The sequence below is a fragment of the Dromaius novaehollandiae genome, chromosome 4 (assembly GCF_036370855.1).
Source record: "Dromaius novaehollandiae isolate bDroNov1 chromosome 4, bDroNov1.hap1, whole genome shotgun sequence".
Classification (NCBI taxonomy): domain Eukaryota; kingdom Metazoa; phylum Chordata; class Aves; order Casuariiformes; family Dromaiidae; genus Dromaius; species Dromaius novaehollandiae.
In genome coordinates this window covers 80,930,288-80,953,752 of record NC_088101.1, presented here as the reverse complement: position 1 = coordinate 80,953,752, position 23,465 = coordinate 80,930,288, and the positions used below count along the sequence as shown (strand labels likewise).

The window sequence follows — 23,465 nt, the reverse complement described above, 5'->3', positions numbered from 1 at the left end:
ATCTTTGAAATATAAAATCATAGTGGAGAAGAAAATACACAAATTTTCACCAGGTAAGAAATAAAAACAATTACTTATTTGTTTGTAATGAGTTTACATTTAAATAAGGGAAATGTGAAGCTTAAAATGTTATGGAAGCTCCTACTCCATAAAGATTCACAAAATAGGTATTTCTTCACCTATTTTACACTTGATCAAGTGGCACACCCACCTGTTCAAACTGAACTCTGTAGACAGCCAGAGGGAAAATATGAAAAAATGAAATCAAATTCAGAGCCAGTTAAAACAGTCATTCACTTTTCAGTTTTGTAGATGAAATATTCTTTTTGTCTCAGCAAAACAAAAAACTCCTTCATATTCCCCTTTCTGGTGTTTTTTTTTTTCCTTTAGGTCAAACAAAACATTACAACCCAAAAGAGAATGTACCATTTACTTAGAGGACTTGATTTCAAATACAAACAAACTTTTAGTTTTAGTATTTTTAGAACAATTAAGGTAAAGTTAGTGCCAAAAGCAAAACAAAGTAAATTTTTTTCTTTCAGAATTTTCAAAATGTTTTGAGTTTCAAAAGCAAACTCCCAAGTTTTTACAAAAAATGTGCCACAAATTCACAAACAGTTTCAGCAGCCCTCCAGCTGCATATTTGCTGACTCAGTCAAACCAAGATTTTGCTCAGACATACACAATAACGGTGGGAATCTCAAAGGAAGAGCTACTCTCAAAAGAAAAATATGTCATTCTAGCACCCTTCATTCAGAGCCTTCAGTTGCTATTCCTGAGTGAGAATAAAGGTAGCCTCCAACAAATTCTTTCTTTTCGGAGCTGTTCCCCCATTTCATCACATTTTGGGAAGAAATCACTGTTACCTAAATCAAATGGTAAGCTTCTTGGACTGCGGTATAAATATTGCACTTGTAAGTTCAGCAGTGCTTGTTAGAATGTAATATATCCCAAATCTTACGTCTTTCAACAGTGCAAAGAAAAAGTGATCTACTGAATAAAAACCCCAAATGGAAATTCTGGAATCACATACTCATAAATTAAAATATATTTTAGGACTGGGCTCATCTCTAATACTGTACAGGCACAACCATTTATATACAGAAGCCTACTGCAGGTCTATACATTTACAGCAAGAAGTGTTCACTGAGTATATAACCATGTTTTGTCTTAACACTTAGTCAATAAAAGCTGTTTATTTTTACAATACATTTTAAGCCAAATATTCTAAAAATAGCTACAGTATTTTGTACTCCTGTTTAAAACCACCATAGATGTTAATCAGCAATATCAGCAACATTTTAAATAGATTATTCAAGCTGAATAGTTAGCTGTTTATGCCAGTCTGACATTTTATAGAAATTACAAGTACTCTGAGATCCAAAGACTGTGTAGGGCTTCTCCAGATGCGTACTGAACAAAACAAATCACAGATGTTTGCTTATCTTTCTACTGAATGTCCTCCAAAATTAGTAGATCCTAAAATAACAATAACAAATACAAATACAAGTATTTTTAATAATACTATAGGAAAATTTTACTCATGTAAATATTTTTGAAATTTATTGAAGAAAACAGGAAAGTAAAAACTATCAAAATTTAAAAATATGAAACAGACATTCTGATATAAGTTTTTGTATAGCTGTTTGTATCAATTGAAATATGCTCCTCTATATTTCTATAAAAGAATCAGAATTCTATTTCTTTAAAAGAATTTGTGCTATATTTGAATTTCAGCTACACAGGTGAATGTCAAAGTAAATACTATTCTGAAAATAAACTGCAATTAATTTATGAACATATAGCTGAAATCAGAGCAATACTTAAGTTCAATATAGCTGCTTATTTTTATTTACTCAGATTCCTACTCCATACATTCATATATTATATCACATGCTATATCACTATCCAGAAACTTCCACATGTAAAACAAATATGATGTAAACTTTCACAAGCTATAACCATTCAAAATTTGAAAATGATTGAATTTCCTAAAACACCTTCATTTTGCTTTCATTAGTTTGTTTGCATCTGTTTGCAGAACAGCTTAGCTATAAAGTCCAAACTGCTTGAGTTGTGTTGCTCTTGGAATAGAAAAGTCACTTTTATAAATAAAGACTGAGAACACTTTTAATCTGAATTTTCTTTTTAAGGTAAATAACAAAGTTTTCACTTGTGATGTAAACTTTGCAATATGAAGAATCAATCTGCCCCAGTGGAATTCCAGCATGTCCATACACACTTCTTGGGCTGGTCTCTGTACAGCTACTTTTCCTAGCTTTATGCTGCAGTCATTACCCTGGAGTAACTCTCTCTTTATGGTCACTCGTGGATATTTATGTCAGTGTCTTGGTGACAGATAGACTTATAAGAAATGTGAGGTTGAAACAGAAATTCTGGCAAATGAGGGAACAGTACTAGGATTGAAAAGTTCATAGGATAGGGAAGATTACTACTAAAAACAGTGATGAGATAAGAACAAGCAATAACAAAAGAAATACGATTAATATAGTACAAAATAAGGGAAAGACGACCAGAAATAAATGATCATATATAATCATCTAAGCCTTTTCTCCCAAACTGTGAAGATGCAGAGCATGTGATAAAGAAATACAATGAAATATCTAATAATAATTATAAAATACACAAATAATACTAAAAAATAAAATGTTTTTGTCGTTTTTCATTTTATTTTCATCATTTCTTTATTATTTGGTCTGTTTGCTGTAACTATCAGGGCTTCTCTTTTCTACTTTTCTTGCTTCTATGGAAAAACAGACTTTAGTGTCCTCTCATCTTTTTCTTTTGGTCCATCCTGTTCCCTTTTTTACACAAATATTCTCCATTTTCATAGCCATTCTTCCTCATTTTTTTATTGTTTCCTCTACAGCCTTTTTTTCTATCATGCATTTTTCTGTGCTCCTTTTCTTCTCCCAACTCTTTTAATATCCTCACCTTTCTTTTCCATTCCTGAATGTCTTCCTTCCTTTTTCTGTCTCATCTGTTCATTCTCTATTCCTTGTTCACTTCAAGAGGAGTTTGCTTATTTGTTCATTTCCACTGATTTTCCCAAGTCCCTAATAACTAGATCACTAATACTTCACTTGTTACATTCAGAATGCTGCAGTTTCCTTTTATTTTCCTTTTCCTCCACTGGACATTGTGAGAGGTCAGTTGTCATCCACTTTCTACAACACTCCATTCATTCATGCAGGAACTGTCTCAGGTTCATTCTTTTCATTATAGACTATCCTTTCCTTCTTTTCCGTATGTAAACTCAACCATTCTTATTCCTTAATTCCTTAAAAAGAGTCCTTATTAAAGGACTTCTGTTGACTATCTCAGTCTTATCTGTGCTCATTACTCCATACTTCCAGCTGAAATACTCTGACTTACTATGGCTCCCACTGAGTCTACTTCTTCCACTAATTGTCTTCTATTCTCCATTCTTTACTTGAGAGTTGTTGGAAGATTAGTTTTTGCCAAATTATTATATGATTTGCATTGTTCAGAATTGCTAGGAATTTGTTAGAAAACAATTATTTAAATTGTCCAATTTAAATCTTTGTTAAAATGTTGTGTGAAGTGAAGCAAGAACACATTCTCGTAGCAGATATTCTATTGTACAGATGGATAAGGCTAAATAATGCTAATAAAACACATTTTTTTCATATTTTTGATAGCTTGCTTCCAGTTTTCAAATATCATTACCACATTACATAATTTGTTTCTCTGAGCTCCAGTAAATAAGCAACAATTGTATTTTATGCTGAAAATTTTTCAGTAAAGAGAGTCAAATTTTATTAATTTATAGAATGTACTTGCCTAAATGTTGTCTCTGCAGAAGACCAGGGATGGTGATTGGATGTCTTGTTGCAGATGATTGTGAGGAAGGTGATGTAAATGGATACAGCTGAGGTGTTCTGAAGTCAGAAGTAGCCCATGACCCCGTTCTACTACTTTGTGATCCAGATGACGATGTGAGTGGATATCCATTATGTGGTAGTCTTATAGGTGTGGATCTATTAATGAAATTCATTTCTGAGTAAAATTTGAGGCTACTTTCATACTACAAGAGATTTTAAATTCCCAGTGCTAACATTTTAATAAAAAATGTTATAAAATGTTATGTTTTACAGATTCCTTATTCATCAGACATTTAGATATTTAGGATTTTTACACATTCTAAACAGTAGAATGAAAACAAAAGGTATGAGAATCAGAGATTGAAAAGAAATATTTTGTTATGTATTTTAAATTCATGCTAAGAAGATATATTGTGCTTTATGATTATGGGGAGCAAGAGTTTATACTTCTTGGATTCATTTTAAATTTTTTCTTCATATTGATATTTCTCACAAATTAAGACCTTTTCAATGTTTAGATGGAAAGCCTGAAAGAGCTGCTATACACTGCATGAAGATGTTCAGGTTACTCAGAGAATAGCTTACTGGGAAATTTCTCAGTAAAAGGTTAGAGATATTGTGTTCCAATCTCTGACTTTTAGAAGAAACATAAAGAAGAGACATTTCACTTTCTTAATAAAAATTTACCACTCTTTATATAAAAGTATTGTGACTGTAGATGTACACAACTACAGGAACTCGGATTACCTCTGAACATTTTGAAGAAAGTAATTTCAAAATGTAATCTTCCAGCAATAAAAAACCCATTCATATAGGTGATAGTTAGCTTACACAACAACATTTCTTGTTTAGAAAGACAGATATAGAATACAGCCTTTAAAGGTACAGATTCACTGAGGCCAGGTAAGAGTTAAATTTCAGTCTCCAATAAAAGACTGTAACATCTTGAAAAGCCTGAGTTTTATTTAATTACCTTGTAGATCCTGCTTTACTATTTTGACTTGACGTTATTCCAGATGGCTGAGAACTTCTGTAGGACACGCTACCTGTAAGAATTATATTTTTGAATACAAGATTAAAATGAATTACCCATTTTACTTAAGCAATCACTTTGGAAACAAGGATAAGTATCTTAATTACATTTTTTTGGGCCAAATTCACCATCAGTTCATTCAAGCATGAAAAACCGTGGAAAATAACAATAGGAAATGAAAGCTAAGGGACTGGCTGACAAAATAAAATCCTCGTAACACTTGAGGAAACATGGAAATAGCCCTAAAAAAGGAATAATCCTTTTTGGGATTTAGCACAGACAAGACATCTGCTGAGGCAGCATTTGTTTTCCAGTATCTCTTGCTAGAAGAAGTCCAGCAGAAGTGAAAGCTCACATAACTCCTCAGCAGTACTCCAACAGAAGGTAATGATGAAAAATTGACTTAATTCTCAACAGATTAATCCCTACATAGAGCTTAGCTGTCACAAAAAAACATGATATTGTATCATTCCTGCAAATCTTTTCCAAGATTGACACAGATATGTTGGTTTCTTTCACCTGCTCTCATTTATCAGAATATTTAGGCAGTGTTGCTGAGGTGCTTCAGTTCTTTAGCAGTTTTTTTTTTCCTGCCTCATCGATCCCTTTAAAGAAACTTTACTTGGTGTACAAATAAATCATTGCTTGTACTGACTCTTACTTTTATAAATATTAAATCTATTGCATGACTGTGCTTTGATTCATTCAGTTTTGAACACTGCAAGACTTTGTGGGTTGAATCTGAAATGTGCTGAGCACATAACTGTTTTACATATAATTTTACTATCTAATTACATGTCTATTTATATACAGACAAAATGAAAAAAATGTTTACCTAGACTACAGCTATCTTGTTATCCATAAATTTATATGCAAGAGTGCATTTAGAAAGGATCTGAACATATAAATCAGATGTAACACAGAAAAAATCAGACATAATATAGAAAAAAGTAATTTTTACTTATTACAGCATCACATAATGGTTGCGTATGGAAGGGATCTCTGAAGATCATCTAGTCCAACCCCCTCACTTCAGCAAGGTCACCTACAGCAGGTTGTCTAGGTCCCTGTTCAGACAGCTTTTGAATATCTCCAAGGATGGGGACTCCACAACACCTCCGGACAAAAATTCATTACACTATGTGCATTGCAATTGTAATTATCCCCGTTCCAGGATTTCTATACCGTGTAAAAGCATAGGAGTGCTAAAAGCTCCATTCTTGGCTGGACATGGATCCCCTTGACAGCTGAATCCAGCTGTAAGGTTGCCTGAGAATGGACTGGTATAGGAGCATGCTGGATGGAAAAATGAGCATGGAAGGGGCCCATGAATGCTATACCAGCAGACCACTGGAAATTCTGTGAAACTTTTCACAAATAAACAATGCACAAGGAGATTGTAATAGTTTCAATTGGCTGTCATACATGTCTTCTTTACTCAGAGAGCTACCCAAGCTCTACAACAGCCCAGGATTGAAAGGCAGGCAGATAAAATGTCTCATACCCTAATATACTGATATAGTAAAACCATCACCTGTTTCTGAAGAAATTCTTGATCTCAGATGAATTACCTTACTGTTTTCACCAATTTTGTAACTTCCATTCAATTTTCCCTTATTTTCTCATCTGATATTCAAAATTATTTTTATGGGCAGCATTAATCTCTGGTAACTATAAACCAGTATAACCATGAAGATTAATGGAGAGACAATAACATGTACTGCAAGTATGTATGTCCTGTTCCACCATATACATCATTACAGTATTTTCTTTGCAACTGTTGACTATGGTTGCTCAGCAAACATCATTTGGCTACAATAAATTATTCATAGAACAGAGCAGGTAAATAAGGAGATTTATTTGATTCATTTTAAACCATTTCTCATCTGCTGGACTGATGTCTACATGATTAATTCCTTACACCTCAACACAATCCAAGCTTGCTCAGTAAATTGCTAAAGCATGGATTTTAATTTTGGAGTACTCTTAAAATAATATAAATTTTATCCAGTTACAAATTTTATTTTTACTTACCCATACGTCCACCTTGGGGTGGAGTTATTAGTGATAGTCTTGCTGGACCAGTCACCGTCTCAGGCTAAATGAATGGCAAGGTATTAATTACAGTGTAATAAGTACACAAATTAGTAGGATATTTTAAGCAACAGTGTTCTAGGTTTGAGGAGTAAAAAAACAGCAGACTTTGGTCTCTCTCCATTGCCTTCCTGCAAGGCAAAGATACTCTAAAAAGGGTTGCCCTCAGGAGACATAGATCTCCTACATCACCATTCTGCATTGCTAACTTCCAAATTATCCCCTCCAGGTTTGTTCATAGCTCTAAAATGCAAAACTGTGGAATTAAGTTACTGTTTTTTCAGAGATACACAGGGAAAAAAAAATACATGTACTTGAGTTGTATTCCAAAATGTCCTTTCTGTCACATTCAGATAAAAAATTATCATATGCTTACACCATTTTTTGTGCTGAGATTCCATCCTTAAGCAATATTCTTTTCCTGGATGTTACGTCTCCTAACCAGGGAAGAATTTCCCCTTCCATTTTCATCTTAGAGAGGTCATTCAAAGCTTAAAATGCCAGGTTTTAACACTGCCCTCAGACTGGTTACTGCTACCATCTAGCTTTTTCTTAACATGTGAAGATGTTATTCACACATTGATGCCCTTGGACATAGCCAGAGGCATCATCACCTGGTCAAACTGCAAATAAAATTCTTTATGAAAGGTGAAAACTAATGACTGGGTAACTAGCTTATATCTGCACTGCAGATATCTATATGAGGTCAGATGAAGGTGGGAATCTTATGTATACTTCCATTCCTTAACATATTTGACTTTTAAATTTAATCCTAAGTCTCAGTTTCAAGCAATAGCAACATTTATTTTGGAAACAGTTACAACATTCTTATAACGTAAATATACTTGGAACTCAAGAGTTTGCTATTTAATTTAGCCTCACAAGTTTATAACCATGTCTATGCCACAGGGGGAATAAAATTCTAGAAATCAGTGTTGTGATTTATCTCTTACTAGTTCCTTTTGGGAAGTATTTGACTTCTACTAAGCATCAACCATAGCTGAAATCAGCGTATATGTAAGAATTGTTCTGAATGGGGGGGATCTATTTTTTACAGTAATTAACAGGGTAGAAGAAACCAAAAACATACATATATATAAAAGGAACTTACTTTCCTCATTGGTGAAGGTACAGGATCAATCTCCATTGAATCCATTCTTACAACAAAAGTCAAAATAAGTATGATGTAATAAAAATAATGCATTCATTATAATGACTAAAATTGCATGATATTTCCCATGTTTAATTTGACTAACACATAATTAATAATGCTTAATGCATAATACATTAAAAAGTATTTAGCACCTGTTCCAAAACTCACTAGAGGTAAGAAAAATAGAGTAAGATTTAGTAAGAATCTAGTAAACCAGATCCTAGTATGAATCTTGTTTAGGTACTTATAGAGAAAGTTATTTTATGACTAATGGTGTTATACTTCTATTTAAGTCAGAATAAACATGCACATTTATATATTTGTCATTTGTCTTCATACTAATGGCATTCTGAATTTTTTTTTTTTTTTAGGGAATCAGCCATAGGTAAAGAAATCTTTTAGTTTGAACAAGCTATACAGTCAATTTATTTAAAATTTAATGAGCATTGAATGCCTAGCTGGGGTTGATCCTATCTAACTAGATAACTGCAATGTAAATATGGATGTCTGTACTAGTCATTTAGATTTCCTGCACTGTCAATGGGAAGAAATACTCACCATTGGAGAGCATTTAATCAGTCTGTCCAAACAGTCTTTAGAATAAGGTGTATCATTTTTTTCCAGTGAATACCAAGGCAATCTATACAGCTAGCTAATATGTATATTGGATATATAAAACCCTCCCTGGTTCTTTTATATATACACAGTTTACAAAAGGAGACACAAAAATTAGAAAATAAAGTCATTGCCAAAAGGATACATACTCTACAAAATAAATGGTTTTATGTGAAAAAAATTGTAAATATTTTGTTATTGTAAGGCTTTTATTGGAAATTAATGGTTTTGTACCTACATTTCGGTAGCAGAAGCATGACTCGGATGGAGAGAATATGAAGAATATCCATTCTGGTTTTTTGAAGGAACTAAAGTTAGTAATAAATGCTGTATTAGAACATTGTTACATCCAGTGATACATATTACATAGTTAATATTTTATACTAACACTTCTTACTGGAAAGTGGATTTCTACTTGTACTGGAAAGTGGCGGTTGAGTAATTTGTTGAGGAGGTTTCATACTAAAAGCAAAACAAAAGGAACAGCGGATATAAGTTAAAAAATGGTTTGGTTAACTCATTTGTATAACTGGTCAATAGAGCATAAGATCAAAGTATATCATCCATCAATAGCTTTATACCATTTCACAGTTCATCATGAAGCAAAATAGGCAGTGTATTTGATATATCAGTCATTCCATGCACAACAATGCCAGTTTAGGATAACATTATGGCAGAATACTTTATGGAACAACAGGTATTAAAATACAGTTATTAACTATGACCGCCTCTAAAATCTTCATTTTGATGTGTAAATTTCCAAAACCTTAAAAATCTAGTTCTATAAGGAAATGTTGGCATACTTCTGCTATTCACCAACAGTTATAAAAATCTGATACCTTTGCTAATAACTATACACAGAGGCAATATGTCTCGCTGGGCATGCGAGGAGAACAGCTAGGTCAAACTGTTTTGGTAGAACTCTGTGAAAATCTGAAATTCAGTTAGAGTTCTGTAGTTGGTATAACCAAGATGCTATTTATTTGAGATGCAAAAGAGGAAAAGGAAACAGAGAATAAAAATATATTAACTATGAAAATCCAGCATGCACCTAGTTTCCTTTCTACTCTTTATCTTCGTCATCTTACATTAAGCACCATAAGAGAGCATAATCTAGTATACTATGTGCCTGTCAGAGTCAGAAGAAAGTGTATATTAAAAAACACAGAAAAGGAATGATGACACAAAATGTTGCAATTAAATTGCTGGCTCAGTGAACTGGCTTATCAAGGACATTTCAGGATCCTATTGTTGGCATTCATAAAGTGGTATTCATGGAGAAAGGCTTCTCTCAAGAAGATGGATCCATGGGGAGTAGTACATTATAACTACACAGTAAGAACTCTGATACCCTAATACCAATACTCACTAAAACGAAAAAAAAATGGGCCAAGGTCATTAGGCTTTTTCCAGTAGTTTTTGAAGTCTTACAAAGAAGAAGAATAAAATGGGACATGGAAGCAAATGGAAAATGGAATGAATAATAATTTTACCATAGGAGATCACATCAGAATGATCTGAAACTTTGTTTTGTTTTGTTTTCTGGTAAGCAGATTTTTTAAACAGTAGTAAGATAGTACATTTAATCTATGTTAATTCAATCTAAGCATTATAGTGCTGTATAGGTCACAGTCTTTAAAGCAGAGATCTGAGGGATTAATTCAGTTAACTATGATGTAAATAAAAGCGAAACAGCAACAAAAAAGGGTTAAGAGAGTGCAGAAATTTTATTATTGATGTCTCCTTCAGATTAGTTTTGCGACTTATTCTATTTAATACATTCATTATTGACTTAGGTATAGCCAGCAGTTTGTGAAATCTGCAGACAGATTTAGAAAGTGTCGTTGATATGAAGGAGGACAAGATAATGATAAAATAAAAATAATGTGATCTTTTCAAATAAAATGATTGAAATAGAATGAAAGCTAATGAAAAGGAATAGCACAAAGCACACTTAGGGGTGAATAATAACAGGTGCTATAAGTTGGAAATTCAGCAATTGCCAATGGTAAAGGATAAAAAAGATTTAGGTGTATCAGTCAATGAGGGGATAATAACAAGCTACCTCTTAGCACATTTGTGAAAAAGACTATTTTGAGATGAGTTGGGTAGTTTATTTTTACTACAAACAAGGAAGATTACAATCATTTTACAAAACTTTTGGTAATTTTGCAAGTGGGCTAGTTTTAGATATACCGGGAAAGATACTGTGAACCTTCTAAACTGATGCTGGAAAACTTGAAAAAGAGCAAAACAAATTCATGTCAGTGCAAACAGCAATTTTAAAACTGCATATGCATTCAGATGTTTAATCCATCATAATAAATACCACTTGCTAAAAGCTCATTTTTAGAGTAATTACTGACTTGAATTTTTAAAAAAGTATTCTTGCCTGACAAGCTTGTTTAACATGAAGAAATGGACCTGATGACAAAAATCATTATTCATTTACTTCTATAAGGTTAAAAATATACTTCATTTATTTATACAACACAATATCAAAGAGAAAAGCAAACAAAGCATGATTTTTATCATTTTATCAATTAGCCCTGCTGTAATCTGATTACAAATAATGTTCCCCATTTACTTCTGCTGCATTAAACCTCTTACCATTGTATCTGATGCAATTGTTGCGTTGCTTTCTTGAGGGATTCTTCCAACTTCAGTGTCTGTGATGTAATCAGAGATTTAAACGAACTCTATTTGTGTAATATAAAAACCCGTTTTCATACAAATAGTATTCTAATCTGTTCAAAGGTTGTGTTTTGCTGGTATCCAGAGCAAGCTGAGTTTCCAGAAATTACCTCTGGCATATCAAATCTGGTCTCATCTTTAAGTCAGCCTTTTTGTCCTTTCTGCTCCGCTGTCTTTCCAACCCATCACTGCATATATGAAGGCAGTTCTCCCCGTCCCCATCTCTGATCTTGGATATTGGCTATACCTCTTTTATCAGCAGATTGTTTCAAATGTGAAAGAAATTACTTTTGTATTTTATTGAGTAGGAATTCTACTGCCTTTATCTTCCAGTCATCAGACCCCTTAACTCCTGCTCTTTTTAGAGTCTTCAATTAAGAAAAACAGATGAATGGCCATTATGATACAGATTAAGGGTTCAGATAGCCCAGTATTCTGTTTCCACCAGTGGCCCTAAGTAGACAACTGGGAGACAGTAAGAACAAGGCAAGCCTACGGACCACTGCCCTAATACTCTCCCAGTCTTCTTTTTTTCAGCTCAGGGGATTTAAGGAGACCGTTGTAATATATCTATTTGCCTAATAGATCTGCCTTGCAAGAACTTCTTCCGCACATCATTCCTACACTGAGAAGGCAGCAGTGTAGAATAAATGCCTCCAGGAAGTGGTCAAGCCTCAGGAGTAATACTTCTGAGGCAACATAATGACCTCAAAAGTCCCAGAAGATTTTTTTTTTCCTAATGAGAGTTTGGTTTGATCAAGAAGGTGGCTGGCAGAAATGTCAGGAACAATGTACTTTATTCTGCCTGTCTCTAGGACTGGATGATTTTAAGGCCAAAATCCCTTAAAGCAAGTGAACAGTCATTTCTTTCTTAATATCTCTAGGTCCTAGCAGAATATGTGGAGACGAGACTCTTGAGGAATATGGACATCAAGTGCCCACATCACAGATCATCATCCACACCCCAGTATGTCTGAAACTCACAGAAAGAGCAACGAAGAAGCTTTCATCAAGGTCATGAAAGCTGTCAGCTGAAAATGACAGAGACGACATACTAGAAATAAGGAAGGAAACCACAAAGATAGACAAGCATGAGAACCCCCTGTTGTGCATTTCACTGTGCAGTACTCTGCCTTTCCCAAAGGCTGTGGGCCAAGGCCTGAGAAGTGGAGGGTGCCAGGAAGAAGCACTTGTGTCAAAAGGAAGATTTGTGCTTCCTCACCTCCCTTGGGCTCACTGCCACTTGCCAAACTGTTTACACTCTAGGCCATTCCACCCTTACTTCATCCTTTCCCTCCTCTCTTCTCAAAGCCAGCAGCAGGAAGACTTGGATGGAGATTATCACCCTGACATGAACGTATACTCACTCTCCGCTGTCCCCTGTGCCTTTGCCAGCTGTGATCTACCTCTCCCCAGCTCCTTCAGGCTCCCTGGCAATAGCCTTGACAGCGGGAGTATCACTAACTGAAACCCACAGGCAGGAGATGGGTATATTGCTGCATGGGGAAATTCTTATCTTCCCCACTCACCTTAGCCTCACTGGCAAGCCATTTCTCCAAAAAAACAGCCTCACCAGCACTAGCCTTAGCTGCACATAGGATGTATATTTCAACCACCCTCTTCTGACCCTGACCCAACGCAAGCGGTTTTAAATTATAAACAAATACACAGAATGGAAAAAACAATAAAAAAACCCCAAACCAGTATATCATTGAAAGAGCAACCAGCCAAACTTTCAGTTGTCTCCATACTAGCACCTGAACACCTTCCTCAGCTCAGCAGCATCCTTGGGTGCTTTACGACCACTGTTAAATTACTATCATAATAGTAACTAACCAAGAAAGTGATCATCAAAAGTATCAAGAATAAAAAGTGCCAAAACTCTGCACAGATTGTCTGGAGATAACATTTCTGCTTGTGGGAAGATCTATTAAGAGTTTTGTCTTACTTCGTCTCCAAGTCTGAATTTTTACCATATGGAAGAAGATCAGAAAGGACCGTGAAATCAAATGGATTCCTCCATGGCCTGGCCTTGAAATCAGAAGGACAAGACTTTTAAAGAACCACCCACTCCAAAGTACAGTAGGACTGATCCCAAAATGCAGTCATGGAAGCTAGGGGAGAATGGGCCTCAAAACACTTAAGCTTACAAGCTGTTCCATACTTTGGGACCATATCATATACCCTCTTTACACCAGAAATGTCCAGCTGGCCAACTATTTGGTTTTGCCTCTGTCATTTCAAACTTATGATGCTTACTGACATGTTGATCCACCAGTACTGTCAAGTAGCTTTAAGTAATACAGCTGGCCACGTCCTTACAGATGAATAAAACAGTCATCTATTTGCACAAATACTTGGAAGTAGCTGAGAAATAAAAAAGAAATCTTGGATTTCTTTTCAACTTGCAGAGAAAGAGGCGCAAATTTCACTACTTGTTCTCCAGAAAATGATTAATTCTATTCCTCTCCCCACTGAACTATCCTTATCTCAGGATGCCAGCCCTTAGTCTTGTTCTGGATTGCTCAAGTTTCTCATTTAGTTTGTCTTACTTTAGTTTGTCAGTCCAGGCCTTGTTTTCCTCAAGTCTCATCATCTGAGAACCAGCATCTCTTCACCCCTTCCACTGCCTCCTCCCTGTAGCAAATCTGTCTCTTTTCTCCCTGTCTTTTGACTCTCCATTTAATCTCCGTCACTCCACAACTAACAATCATCTTATTAAACCATAATCAATAAAGTCAGCATGGATTTTAAACAACTAAAAACTGGCATTTACAATGGCAGAAAGGAGGAAATATTGATAAGCTGTGCTAAGTAATCCTATAAAAGGTAAATATATTTGCTAAAAATAAACCAAAGTAATAAGGCAAATATAACCAACAAAAATAAAAACATCAAACTGAGAGTTACCTTTTGTTTGTGGTATGCTATTAAATGTCTACGATGTTTTTCCTGAAATTCTGAAATCTAAAAATAAAATTTTTACAGTTATACCAATCTTCACCTAAGTACATTTATGCAACCTCAGAAAAGACTAATGGAGAAGAATCACTTAATGGAATTTGTGTTTTTCTATATTCTAATAATTATTTAACATATTCTTTATACAATCCTTTAAATCCTCATCTAACAAAAAAATTCAAGTCCAAGTTATTATCACTGAGGCAGAAATTCTTATAAAGTTTATTTAACCTAGTATGGTCTACCATAGAGTTAGTAGATTTATTTCTCTGAATTTGTATTTTAAAAATATGTCCATTTACAAGGTAAAGAAATTGGAAAGGCAGTTACCTGTGGTGTTTCTTATTCATTAGTACTATGCAAACACATAAAATTAATGGCAACATAAAATGTAATGTGTCTTACTGGCAATTATAACTTGTCTTGTAAAAATATCCTATTCATTAGATATAATTGTTAGACAGACTGTCTTGTGGTGATTTTAGTAAGCAGCACTTCTGGTTATGTCCAAAGGAGGATCATAAACCATGACAGGTTAAAAGTAAAAACATATAGGCTAGGCAAGGAAAGAGCTTAAGGAACAAATTACAAAAGGCAAAAACTTACTAATAAATCTTTCTTCTCACGTGCCAGGAGTAAGAAATCTGTCAGAGAATGTGTCAGGCAACCAAGAAGAAACACACAGAGGAGAAAAAAGAAACCATAGTGGAGTAGCTAACAGAAATGGTTACTTTTGGTTCACTGTAGAAGAGCCTGGGAGGTTCCCATTGAATCCTCATCAAAGGATCAGAAGTGTCTTCTGAACTGATGGAAGAAACAGCCAAAAAGGAACAGTAAGGATTCACCATATCTTTGCATGGCTAACTCATTCCTAAAAGATAATAAGTAGATAAGCGAAAAATCAGTTTAGCACAGTTGAGGGAGATCACCAGTGAATTTGCACAAAGATCCATGCTTGGACTTTCGCTGTTCAACATGTTTATACATGATCTTCAGAAAAGGTGAATAGCAAAGCTATTATTATTCTTACAGCAAAGTTTGCTGATGATATTAAGTTAATCAGGATAATGAAGTTAAGAGCATGTGGTGAAGACGTTCAGAATGACTTTGTAAGACTGAGTGGCTGGGTAATAAAACCACAGCTGAGATTCAATATAGATAGTGTGAAGTCATACACAGAGGGGAGGGGAAAGCTAAATCTACTCAGAAAATAATGGGCTCTGAACTGACTGCTGCTACTCTGAAATGAGTTCTTGGGCCTATAATGGGGAGTTCCATGAAAATGTCAGTTCAGCACTCAGTAGTGGTCAAAAAAGCAAATCAAACCTTAGGACCAGTTTAAAAAGGAATAGAATAGGCTTCACAGAAATAGAATAGGCATCGTTATTCCACAGTAAAAATGTATGATGCTACTCTACCGAGTCTGCCTAACATCTCAGACAGGGAGTAGTAGATCTGGAAATAGTTCAGATTAATCAGAGGTATGGAACAGTTTCAGCGAAAAGAACGACTGTGATTATGAGTCCTCATGGCTGCAAAAAAGACAGTTGAAGAAGGGATACGATACCAGTTGAAAACTAATGAGTAAATAGGAATGCCTGCTTTTTTTTGCAGCACAGAATGCAAGCACGTCAAATAAAACTTGCAAGTAGCAGGTTAAAAACAGGCAAAAGGAAATCATTCTTCAAATAGTGTATAAGCTGTAGACATCCTGTCCATAGTATGTGGCAGACACTAAATATTCAGACAACAACTTGATAATTACATAGGGAAAAAAATATCGACCAAAAGCTTCTGAATGCAAAGACACCATCTCTATCTTTGCTAAGTACCTGTTGTGTGACAGGGCATTAGAGTAGGTAAAACCTTTGCCCTAACACAGCACAGGCTGTTCTTATGTCTTTCGACACTGGGGAAAGTTCTGAACATTTCTCAATGCTTCCTATATTTTACACTTCAGTATGTTTCCTATACATTAATTTAGACTACAGAAAACTTACCTGAGTCTCTTGAGACCATGTCCTTTTTTTCATTTCTTTGACACATTACAGAAGTTTGCATTCAAGTGTGATTGGTGTTGTAGCTCTCTGGATTTCACAGTTCACAGTTTACAGAATAAATACTGTTCATTAGACATGCTGTTAAAAACTGTGTGCCTGGGCAGGATAGAGGAAGGCTTCTTGTTTACTGTGTCAGCTGTGCACCTTAGGAGGAGGAGCGCTAAGGAAAGAGAACATGCTCAGCTTTGGAGAAGTTTGCGGAGCAGAGTAGAACAATTACAAATCCATAATCACCACTGTCAAATAGGAGATTCCTAGGATGAAGAAAGCAAATCATCTTCCCTGGGTTAATTTTGTGCTAGATCAGCAAGCTTACTACAAGGTCAAACAAGTACCAGTGCAAAGGAGATGAGAACACATGGTGAAGATTGCCAGTGGATTGAGGGAGGACACATTACTACAGTACAACTTAGAGTTGTAGAAATGCTCAGTAAGAGGGACAAAGACAAGTCCCAAAGCAAAGCTGCAGAGATGAAGGAAAAGAGGATCCAAAGGGAGCTTATTATGCAGGTTTTTTTAACTCAGTAAGCTACTAAAGTTGCTGGACTGGAAACGAAAACCAACAGAAGGGATCCTCCTTGGAGGTTACAGTAGGGAGGGAGGAAATTTACCTTGAAATCTTTCATTGCATCTGTCTGAATAAGAAGACCTGAGGTTTTTAAGAATTATATTGTTCTTATTTGTAATAAAGCCTAGCTTTTGAGATTAGACGTCTTTGGCGTTTGTTGACTTGCTCACTATACTAAAAAAAAAAGCCAGAAGGAATATTCGCCTCAGGGCTTTGGCCAGCTCAGGCTCCCATTGTGTAATTTTTTTACTGCTGTAATTAGTGTACACTGCTTGGCCTGTTTAAGGTTCTGTTGGATCTAATTTTTCATTGCATGGCATTGAAAGTGAATTTACATCATTAAAATAACCAGAACTAGCTGTCTTCAGAGGTAGTTTAGAAACATAATCAGTGACCCTGATGAATAATTTTTGCTTTCTTAAGAACTTTGAAACTGTGGAAGTAGAGAAGTGAAGATAGAAACAGCCATACATTCATTTTCACACACACATACATTCATTTTTACCATTTAAATACAAATCAGTAGAAGCCGCTGGTTACTTCGTACAGTTAGAAAGTTTAAGAGAGACTACAGGGAACTGCACAGCACAAGAATACAGGTCTTGTCATTTCCTCCACCAGGGAAGAAAACTTGGTTCTGATGCCTTCCTCCCCATCCTGCTTGATACACAAACACAAATACACTTTCAAGTATAAAGAAATTATGCAATGGTGTGACTGAATTTACAATGAAGAAAGAAACACTTTATCTGGATTCTGACTGACAGATGGAAGCTAAATCTCACAGACATTTTTCACAGGACTCACCTGGGTTATTTCTTTCGAATATTTCTTGCATAGCATATCTATTCCCATGAACAGTGATTGAATATCAGGATTTGTCTACCAAGAAAAGAAAATATATCAAGGATTGTACTTTTATTTGCAGACTATATTAAATAAAATATTGGTGAAGTGTTCTACAAATAGATTGACGTATATAAGTCAAAAATGTCAATGAACAGATTGGGAGGAGGAGGATGCATAGACTGAGAAAAAGCTCAGTTTATTTAATGTCCATGTTAATCATCTGGAAGGCTTTATGCTTTTGTTTAAATATATCACACGCATAGATTCTTATTGCAACTAAGACAATAACTAACAGTTTCAGGAGACCATTCAAGGAAGATGTACGTATGTGCTGCCCTGGAGCAGGCATTGCCTCCAGATCAGCAACCAGGTTTCTGGTAGCCCCTTTGTTTTCTGGGTTTTTGTTTCTCCCTTTCCCCAGTCATCCTTCATGTATGGAACCACATTTCAAAATACAGTCAAAAAGAATAGAAACTATTGCATACAAAATCTAAATTAAGATTAGAAGTACTAAAGAATCTCAAAAACTTTTAAAAAATTGAAAAATGAAAGAAAGGTGAATGATTTAAACAAATAAGTAGACCACCTGAGAGTGAAGCAACAAGTCTTCTAGCCTGATAAGAAATTATAAGGATTTAAATTAACAATATTACACAGAAATCAAAAAGAACTGGGCTTTGGTCTACTTAGAACTGCACAAACATACAGAGAGACAATAAGACAATATTTTATCCAGTCCAGGAAGAGTATAACACTAACATAAAGTGAAATATACATAGAATTTAGAGGAGGAAATTAATTGTATTTGAGACTTCCTCTGCTCTTTCAAATTTGGTTGACATTAGCCAAAATGGTTCAAAAATTACCAAAGGGTGAACTGGCACACTGAGAAAGAGAAAAGCAGATGTACAGACAGCACAGTTTAACCTATCTATGATATCATAGTAAAGAAAATAGAAGCAAGACAATAAAATTTCATCTAGAAAAAAGTCAACATACTCATAAAAATATATTTGGCTTATTTAAAATAGGAAGCAAGCTCTAAAACCTATTTAGGGTGCTAGCAAAGAAAGGACCTTGGTTTGAGTAACCATCAGATATATCCTGAAAAAATAAAAATGTACATTTTACAGCTTCATTGCTAATTTATAAACTCTTTAAAATAAAGGCTTGTAGAAAATTGTTTAGATTTTATTTGTTGCATGGAGGAGTAGCAGATGTTAACATGATATTCTGAAATAATGAACAGTGAGATTCTGATTCATCAGAACACTTCACCATCTTCTAAGAAAGGAGAGCACGAGACATATATGGAAAATGTAAAGGTGGCAAGCATGCATTAGTGCAAAAATCAGAATATGTAATGTGCAGAGGTTGATTGTCCCAATATATAATTTAATGAGGAATTTTACCACATCTGTAGGGCCTCCTGCTCATTGGGAATTTTGCCATAGCATCAAGCTCATAAAGGGTATCAGGTATTTTTCCACTCACGTTCCTGAATTATAGGCTCATATGATTTTTTTCTGTGCATCTTTAATTATCATTCCAATCATTTTATCTATTCTTAATCAAGGTTAAGTAATCATCATTAATGTCTTTTTTAAAGAATATGGTAATTTGCTTCCTTCCAGTCCTCCAGAGTAGTGGCAGGTTCTAATGAAACAACTAATATTTTTTGTTCGTAACACAGCCATCATATTTTTAAATTCCTTCAGTATTTTTGAAGTACGTAAGTTCTGTTGAAATGTTCCAACTTAAGCCTGGCTGAACCTGGAAGTTAGCCCTCTTCTGAGCACAGGGTTGGACAAGATGACCAGAGGTCCCTAACAATGTAAATTATTCTATGAATGAAATTAATAATAAAACTTGCAGCAAAGGTAGGCTGATACTGAATGCTTATGAAAATTTCTCCCTTAGAGGTTTTAAGAGTGTTTTTTATTTTGTTGCCATTTTCTATGGGTCTTTTTATTTTGTTGGCATTTTATTGTTTTGTTGTAATTTCTTTCTTTTTTTTTTTTTTTTTTTTTTTTTGGTAGCACTGTCTTCTTCACCCTAGTTCAGTTCTGAAGGTTTCTGTATTTACAAATGTAAAATATAAAGTAACAGTATTCTACTTTTCACATACAGCATACAGGGGTAACAATTTCTGTATTTAGCTATACATCAGCTGAGTTTTAAAAATGTCTAGAGAAATCACGCCCTCCTTCAAGGTCACCACTTCAGGGTTAGTCCCAAACTGTCCTCCATTTCATGTACATGAATGCCTTATGGCCTTGCAGGATTAATGTTGTAGCTGTATTGTGTGTTCTTAGTATTTTTTCTTTTACCATTGTAAGGCAGGCCTGCCTCTTAGATAGGTGGTCTAGGAAAGTATAAATGTTTTCACAACCCATTTATAAAATCAGCTAAGGAGAAGATGGTTCCTGGAGAAAAATAAGAAAATTAAATCTTTCTAGTGATTTCTCAAGGAAGGGAATAAACCTATTCATTCTCAAGTGAATGAAGACAAGAATTCCCCACAATATTCCAGATTATCTCTTCATCACAACAGAAGGCAACGGCCATTACAAAAATAGTTTAGCTTAAGAGCAAATGGAAAAAAAAAGGGCTTGAAAACATTAATGGGCTGGCATGCACATTTTCATTTCAGTCCATTACATGAAATAATTCATTGCAGTCCACTTCTTCTGATGTGCAAATGCCAAAATCAATACACATTTTTCCACATGTTGACAGTGGTCACTGATATTATATAGTAGCCATTCACGTCCTTGAAAAATTTTGAGTGATTTGCAGTCCAACAGAATATGAAGATTTAAAAAGTTTACGTAGACTTAAATTTGTAAAGTCCATAAAACTAAAAGCTGCATAGTACATATGTATCTAAGCCTACCAACCTATCATCAATAAATATGCATGTCACAGCTGGCAAACAAAAGGGAAGTATTTTGTAATGCAGATAATTTAGCTGTTAAGCAAACCACAGATTAATGTAATATAATATTGCTAAAGCTTTCATTTACCTGTTTTGAAAGGAACAATGTACGACAAGGAGTTCTACAGATCAAACATTCATCTTTTTTGCCTGTAGGATAAATACACATTTAAAATATACATCAAACCGAATAAAAATTAAATACATTTTTAATAGAATTTGATGCCTACACCTTTCTTTGGAGCCTGTGGAAGGAATCTGAAGTTTATATATGAAATGCAAATAAACATGAATAAATAATTCTAAAAACATTAGCACACAGTTGCAAGGGAAAAACGTGCGTGAATATCATCAGGTCTTAATCCTGCAAATAAGCATTCATGTAACTGATTTTATGAATATGATTAGTGTCACTGAATGCAGGTGACTTTTAGTTCCTTTGATTTAAATAGGACTACTCGTCTGGTTTAATTAAATGCATGCTTATGTGCACTAATGAGTTAGAGTCAACCAGATATATGACTTTTTAGTTTGGGATTCAGTCTTGCTCTCTAGATAAAACATACGAAGTTTTAAATTCAAACAATTCATAATTTTACCTTAGGAATTTTTCCAGTAACTTCATCATTTTTTAAAATCTCTTTTATTATTTGCAAACACATTAGCAATTATGCTGTATAAAATGCATACGAGTGCAATATTTACACATTCTTTTATCATCGCTAATAATTATATGTCTCCTTTCTAAGGAACAATGTTCACAAACATCTTTAAGATGAAATACATTGTAAAACTGATATTATCATTATTACTGAGTTCACAGCAATAAAAAATTATAGCGTCTCATTTTTTTCTGCCGGATAATATCAACAGCACACAGGGAAGCTGTGGTTCACGTTCTAGGAGTTTTCAAGCTTATATTTAAAGGCTGCACTTTACAAACCTCTCTCCTTAACAGCAGAAGTGGCAAAACTCTAAAGGTCAAAAAAAGACCTATTTTCAGTTTTGAAATACAGATGGAGCTCTTATTCCATGTGTCCTGATGAAACACAGAGCTTTTAGCATGGCTTCAAAGGGAAAAATACTGCTGTCTATCTGATATTTTGTCTTTTGAAAAGAAGCTCCCTGATTTCCTTATGTCTTTTCTGCAAAACCTCACCTAAGCACATCACAGGAGTCCCAGAACATGGTATGACATACAACACGCACGAGTTTCAAAACATCCCCTCAAATCTTCCTAACGCTGCCAAAATTTCTCTAGTGTTTCAGTGGCAGCAGTAGTGAGATTTAAAGTTTTTGAAGACTACTAGCAAAATCTGCCCCCAAAATGTTAATCCAACACTTTGAAAATTGTTCTTTAACTAATGAATATTGTTGTTTAACTACCCCCCCAGGACGAGTGAGACCGCCATCTTCCTTCTCTTCTACAATGCAAACATGGAGCACGAGTATCTAGACTCAACCACCATTAAATCCTCTGGGTGTCAGGGTCTAAGACTTGTTTGCAAAGTCGGATTGCTCTAGCAAGCTTCACGTGAAGGCAGACTCAGGTTATTTTTACAACTTAGAGAAAATCATTAGCAAAATTTTAAAAAGTTTATGGATAGCACTTGGGTGATCAAAAGAAACGCTTGGGCCACGGCGGTGCCTCGGCGGTGGGGCCTCGCGCAGAGCAGCTGGCTCACGCCCATCCCTTCCCCTCCACCCATCTTGGATCTCGCTCCCACCCCGCGCCAGAGCCGCTGCCCGTGACGGTGGGCGCCTCCGGCCAGCCATTACCTTTCTGGAGGCAGAGCTCGCAGACAACATGGCCGCAGCTGGTGAGGCAGAAGCGCGGGGCGGCCTGGCCGGGCTCGCGGAAGCAGGCGTTGCAGAAGGCCAGCGTGGCCATGGGGCAGCGGGCAGTGGGGGCCGCGGCAGGGCGGGGGCTGAGCAGGCGGCTGAGGCGGACGGCGGCGCCGCCTTGCCGCCCCCCGGGCCGGGCCTACAGGCCAGGCTCCGCCATGCCCCTTCCCCGCTCAGGCCCTGAGGCGAGGGGGGCGCCGCCACCCCACCCCCACCCGCGAGGCTGGGGGGGGAGCAGGATTTGCCCCTCGGAGTGGCGCGGAGGGGTCTCCTGCCCCTCACCACGCACTCAAGACCGGGCGGGAGAGGGTGCTGGTGCGGGACACCCTGCCGCAAGCTTCCCCCCGACGCCGCGGCGACCCAAGGGCGCGAGGGCCCCCGGGAGGTGCTCGGCAGTGCCAGACACCTGGCCCCCAGGCACGAGGTGCCACCGTCCCTGCGAGGGGCAAACGGAAAACGGTGGTGCTTTTCCACTCTCCTAAATCCAGCGGTCTGGGAGGGTTATTAATTTAGTGTCATGGGGAGGTTTTTTGTTGCTGCTCTTGGAGGAAGAGGGGAAAATAAAAGGCCGATAGGGCATCTTGATTTTTGTTGTTTAAACCGCAAAAATCCAGGGCTTTCGAATTTCCCTTGCGGAACAGCTGAGGGAGCCCCTACCCTTCCCCTGCAGGCCTGTTTGCGGTGCTGGGTGTAGCTCTGAACACGACCGAAAGACGGGCCAGAGCCGCAGGCCGCACAGGGCGGACGTCCAGCTTTGAGCTTCATAAAAACCAGCTCATCACTGCCGCC

General features: G+C 36.2%; 1 protein-coding gene across 1 annotated transcript; it reads right to left on the bottom strand.

The window, feature by feature from the left end:
- Positions 1-1,441: 1,441 nt before the first annotated feature.
- On the bottom strand, positions 1,442-22,722 carry RNF212 (ring finger protein 212). The gene is made up of 12 exons (XM_026112672.2): positions 22,611-22,722; positions 20,920-20,981; positions 17,852-17,926; positions 14,366-14,422; positions 11,372-11,430; positions 9,159-9,223; positions 9,000-9,069; positions 8,105-8,150; positions 6,934-6,997; positions 4,840-4,912; positions 3,826-4,022; positions 1,442-1,479 (listed from the first exon to the last, which is right to left on the bottom strand). Exons 1-12 carry the CDS (start codon positions 22,720-22,722, stop codon positions 1,442-1,444), a joined length of 918 nt encoding a protein of 305 aa, XP_025968457.1.
- Between the last annotated feature and the right edge of the window lie 743 nt (positions 22,723-23,465).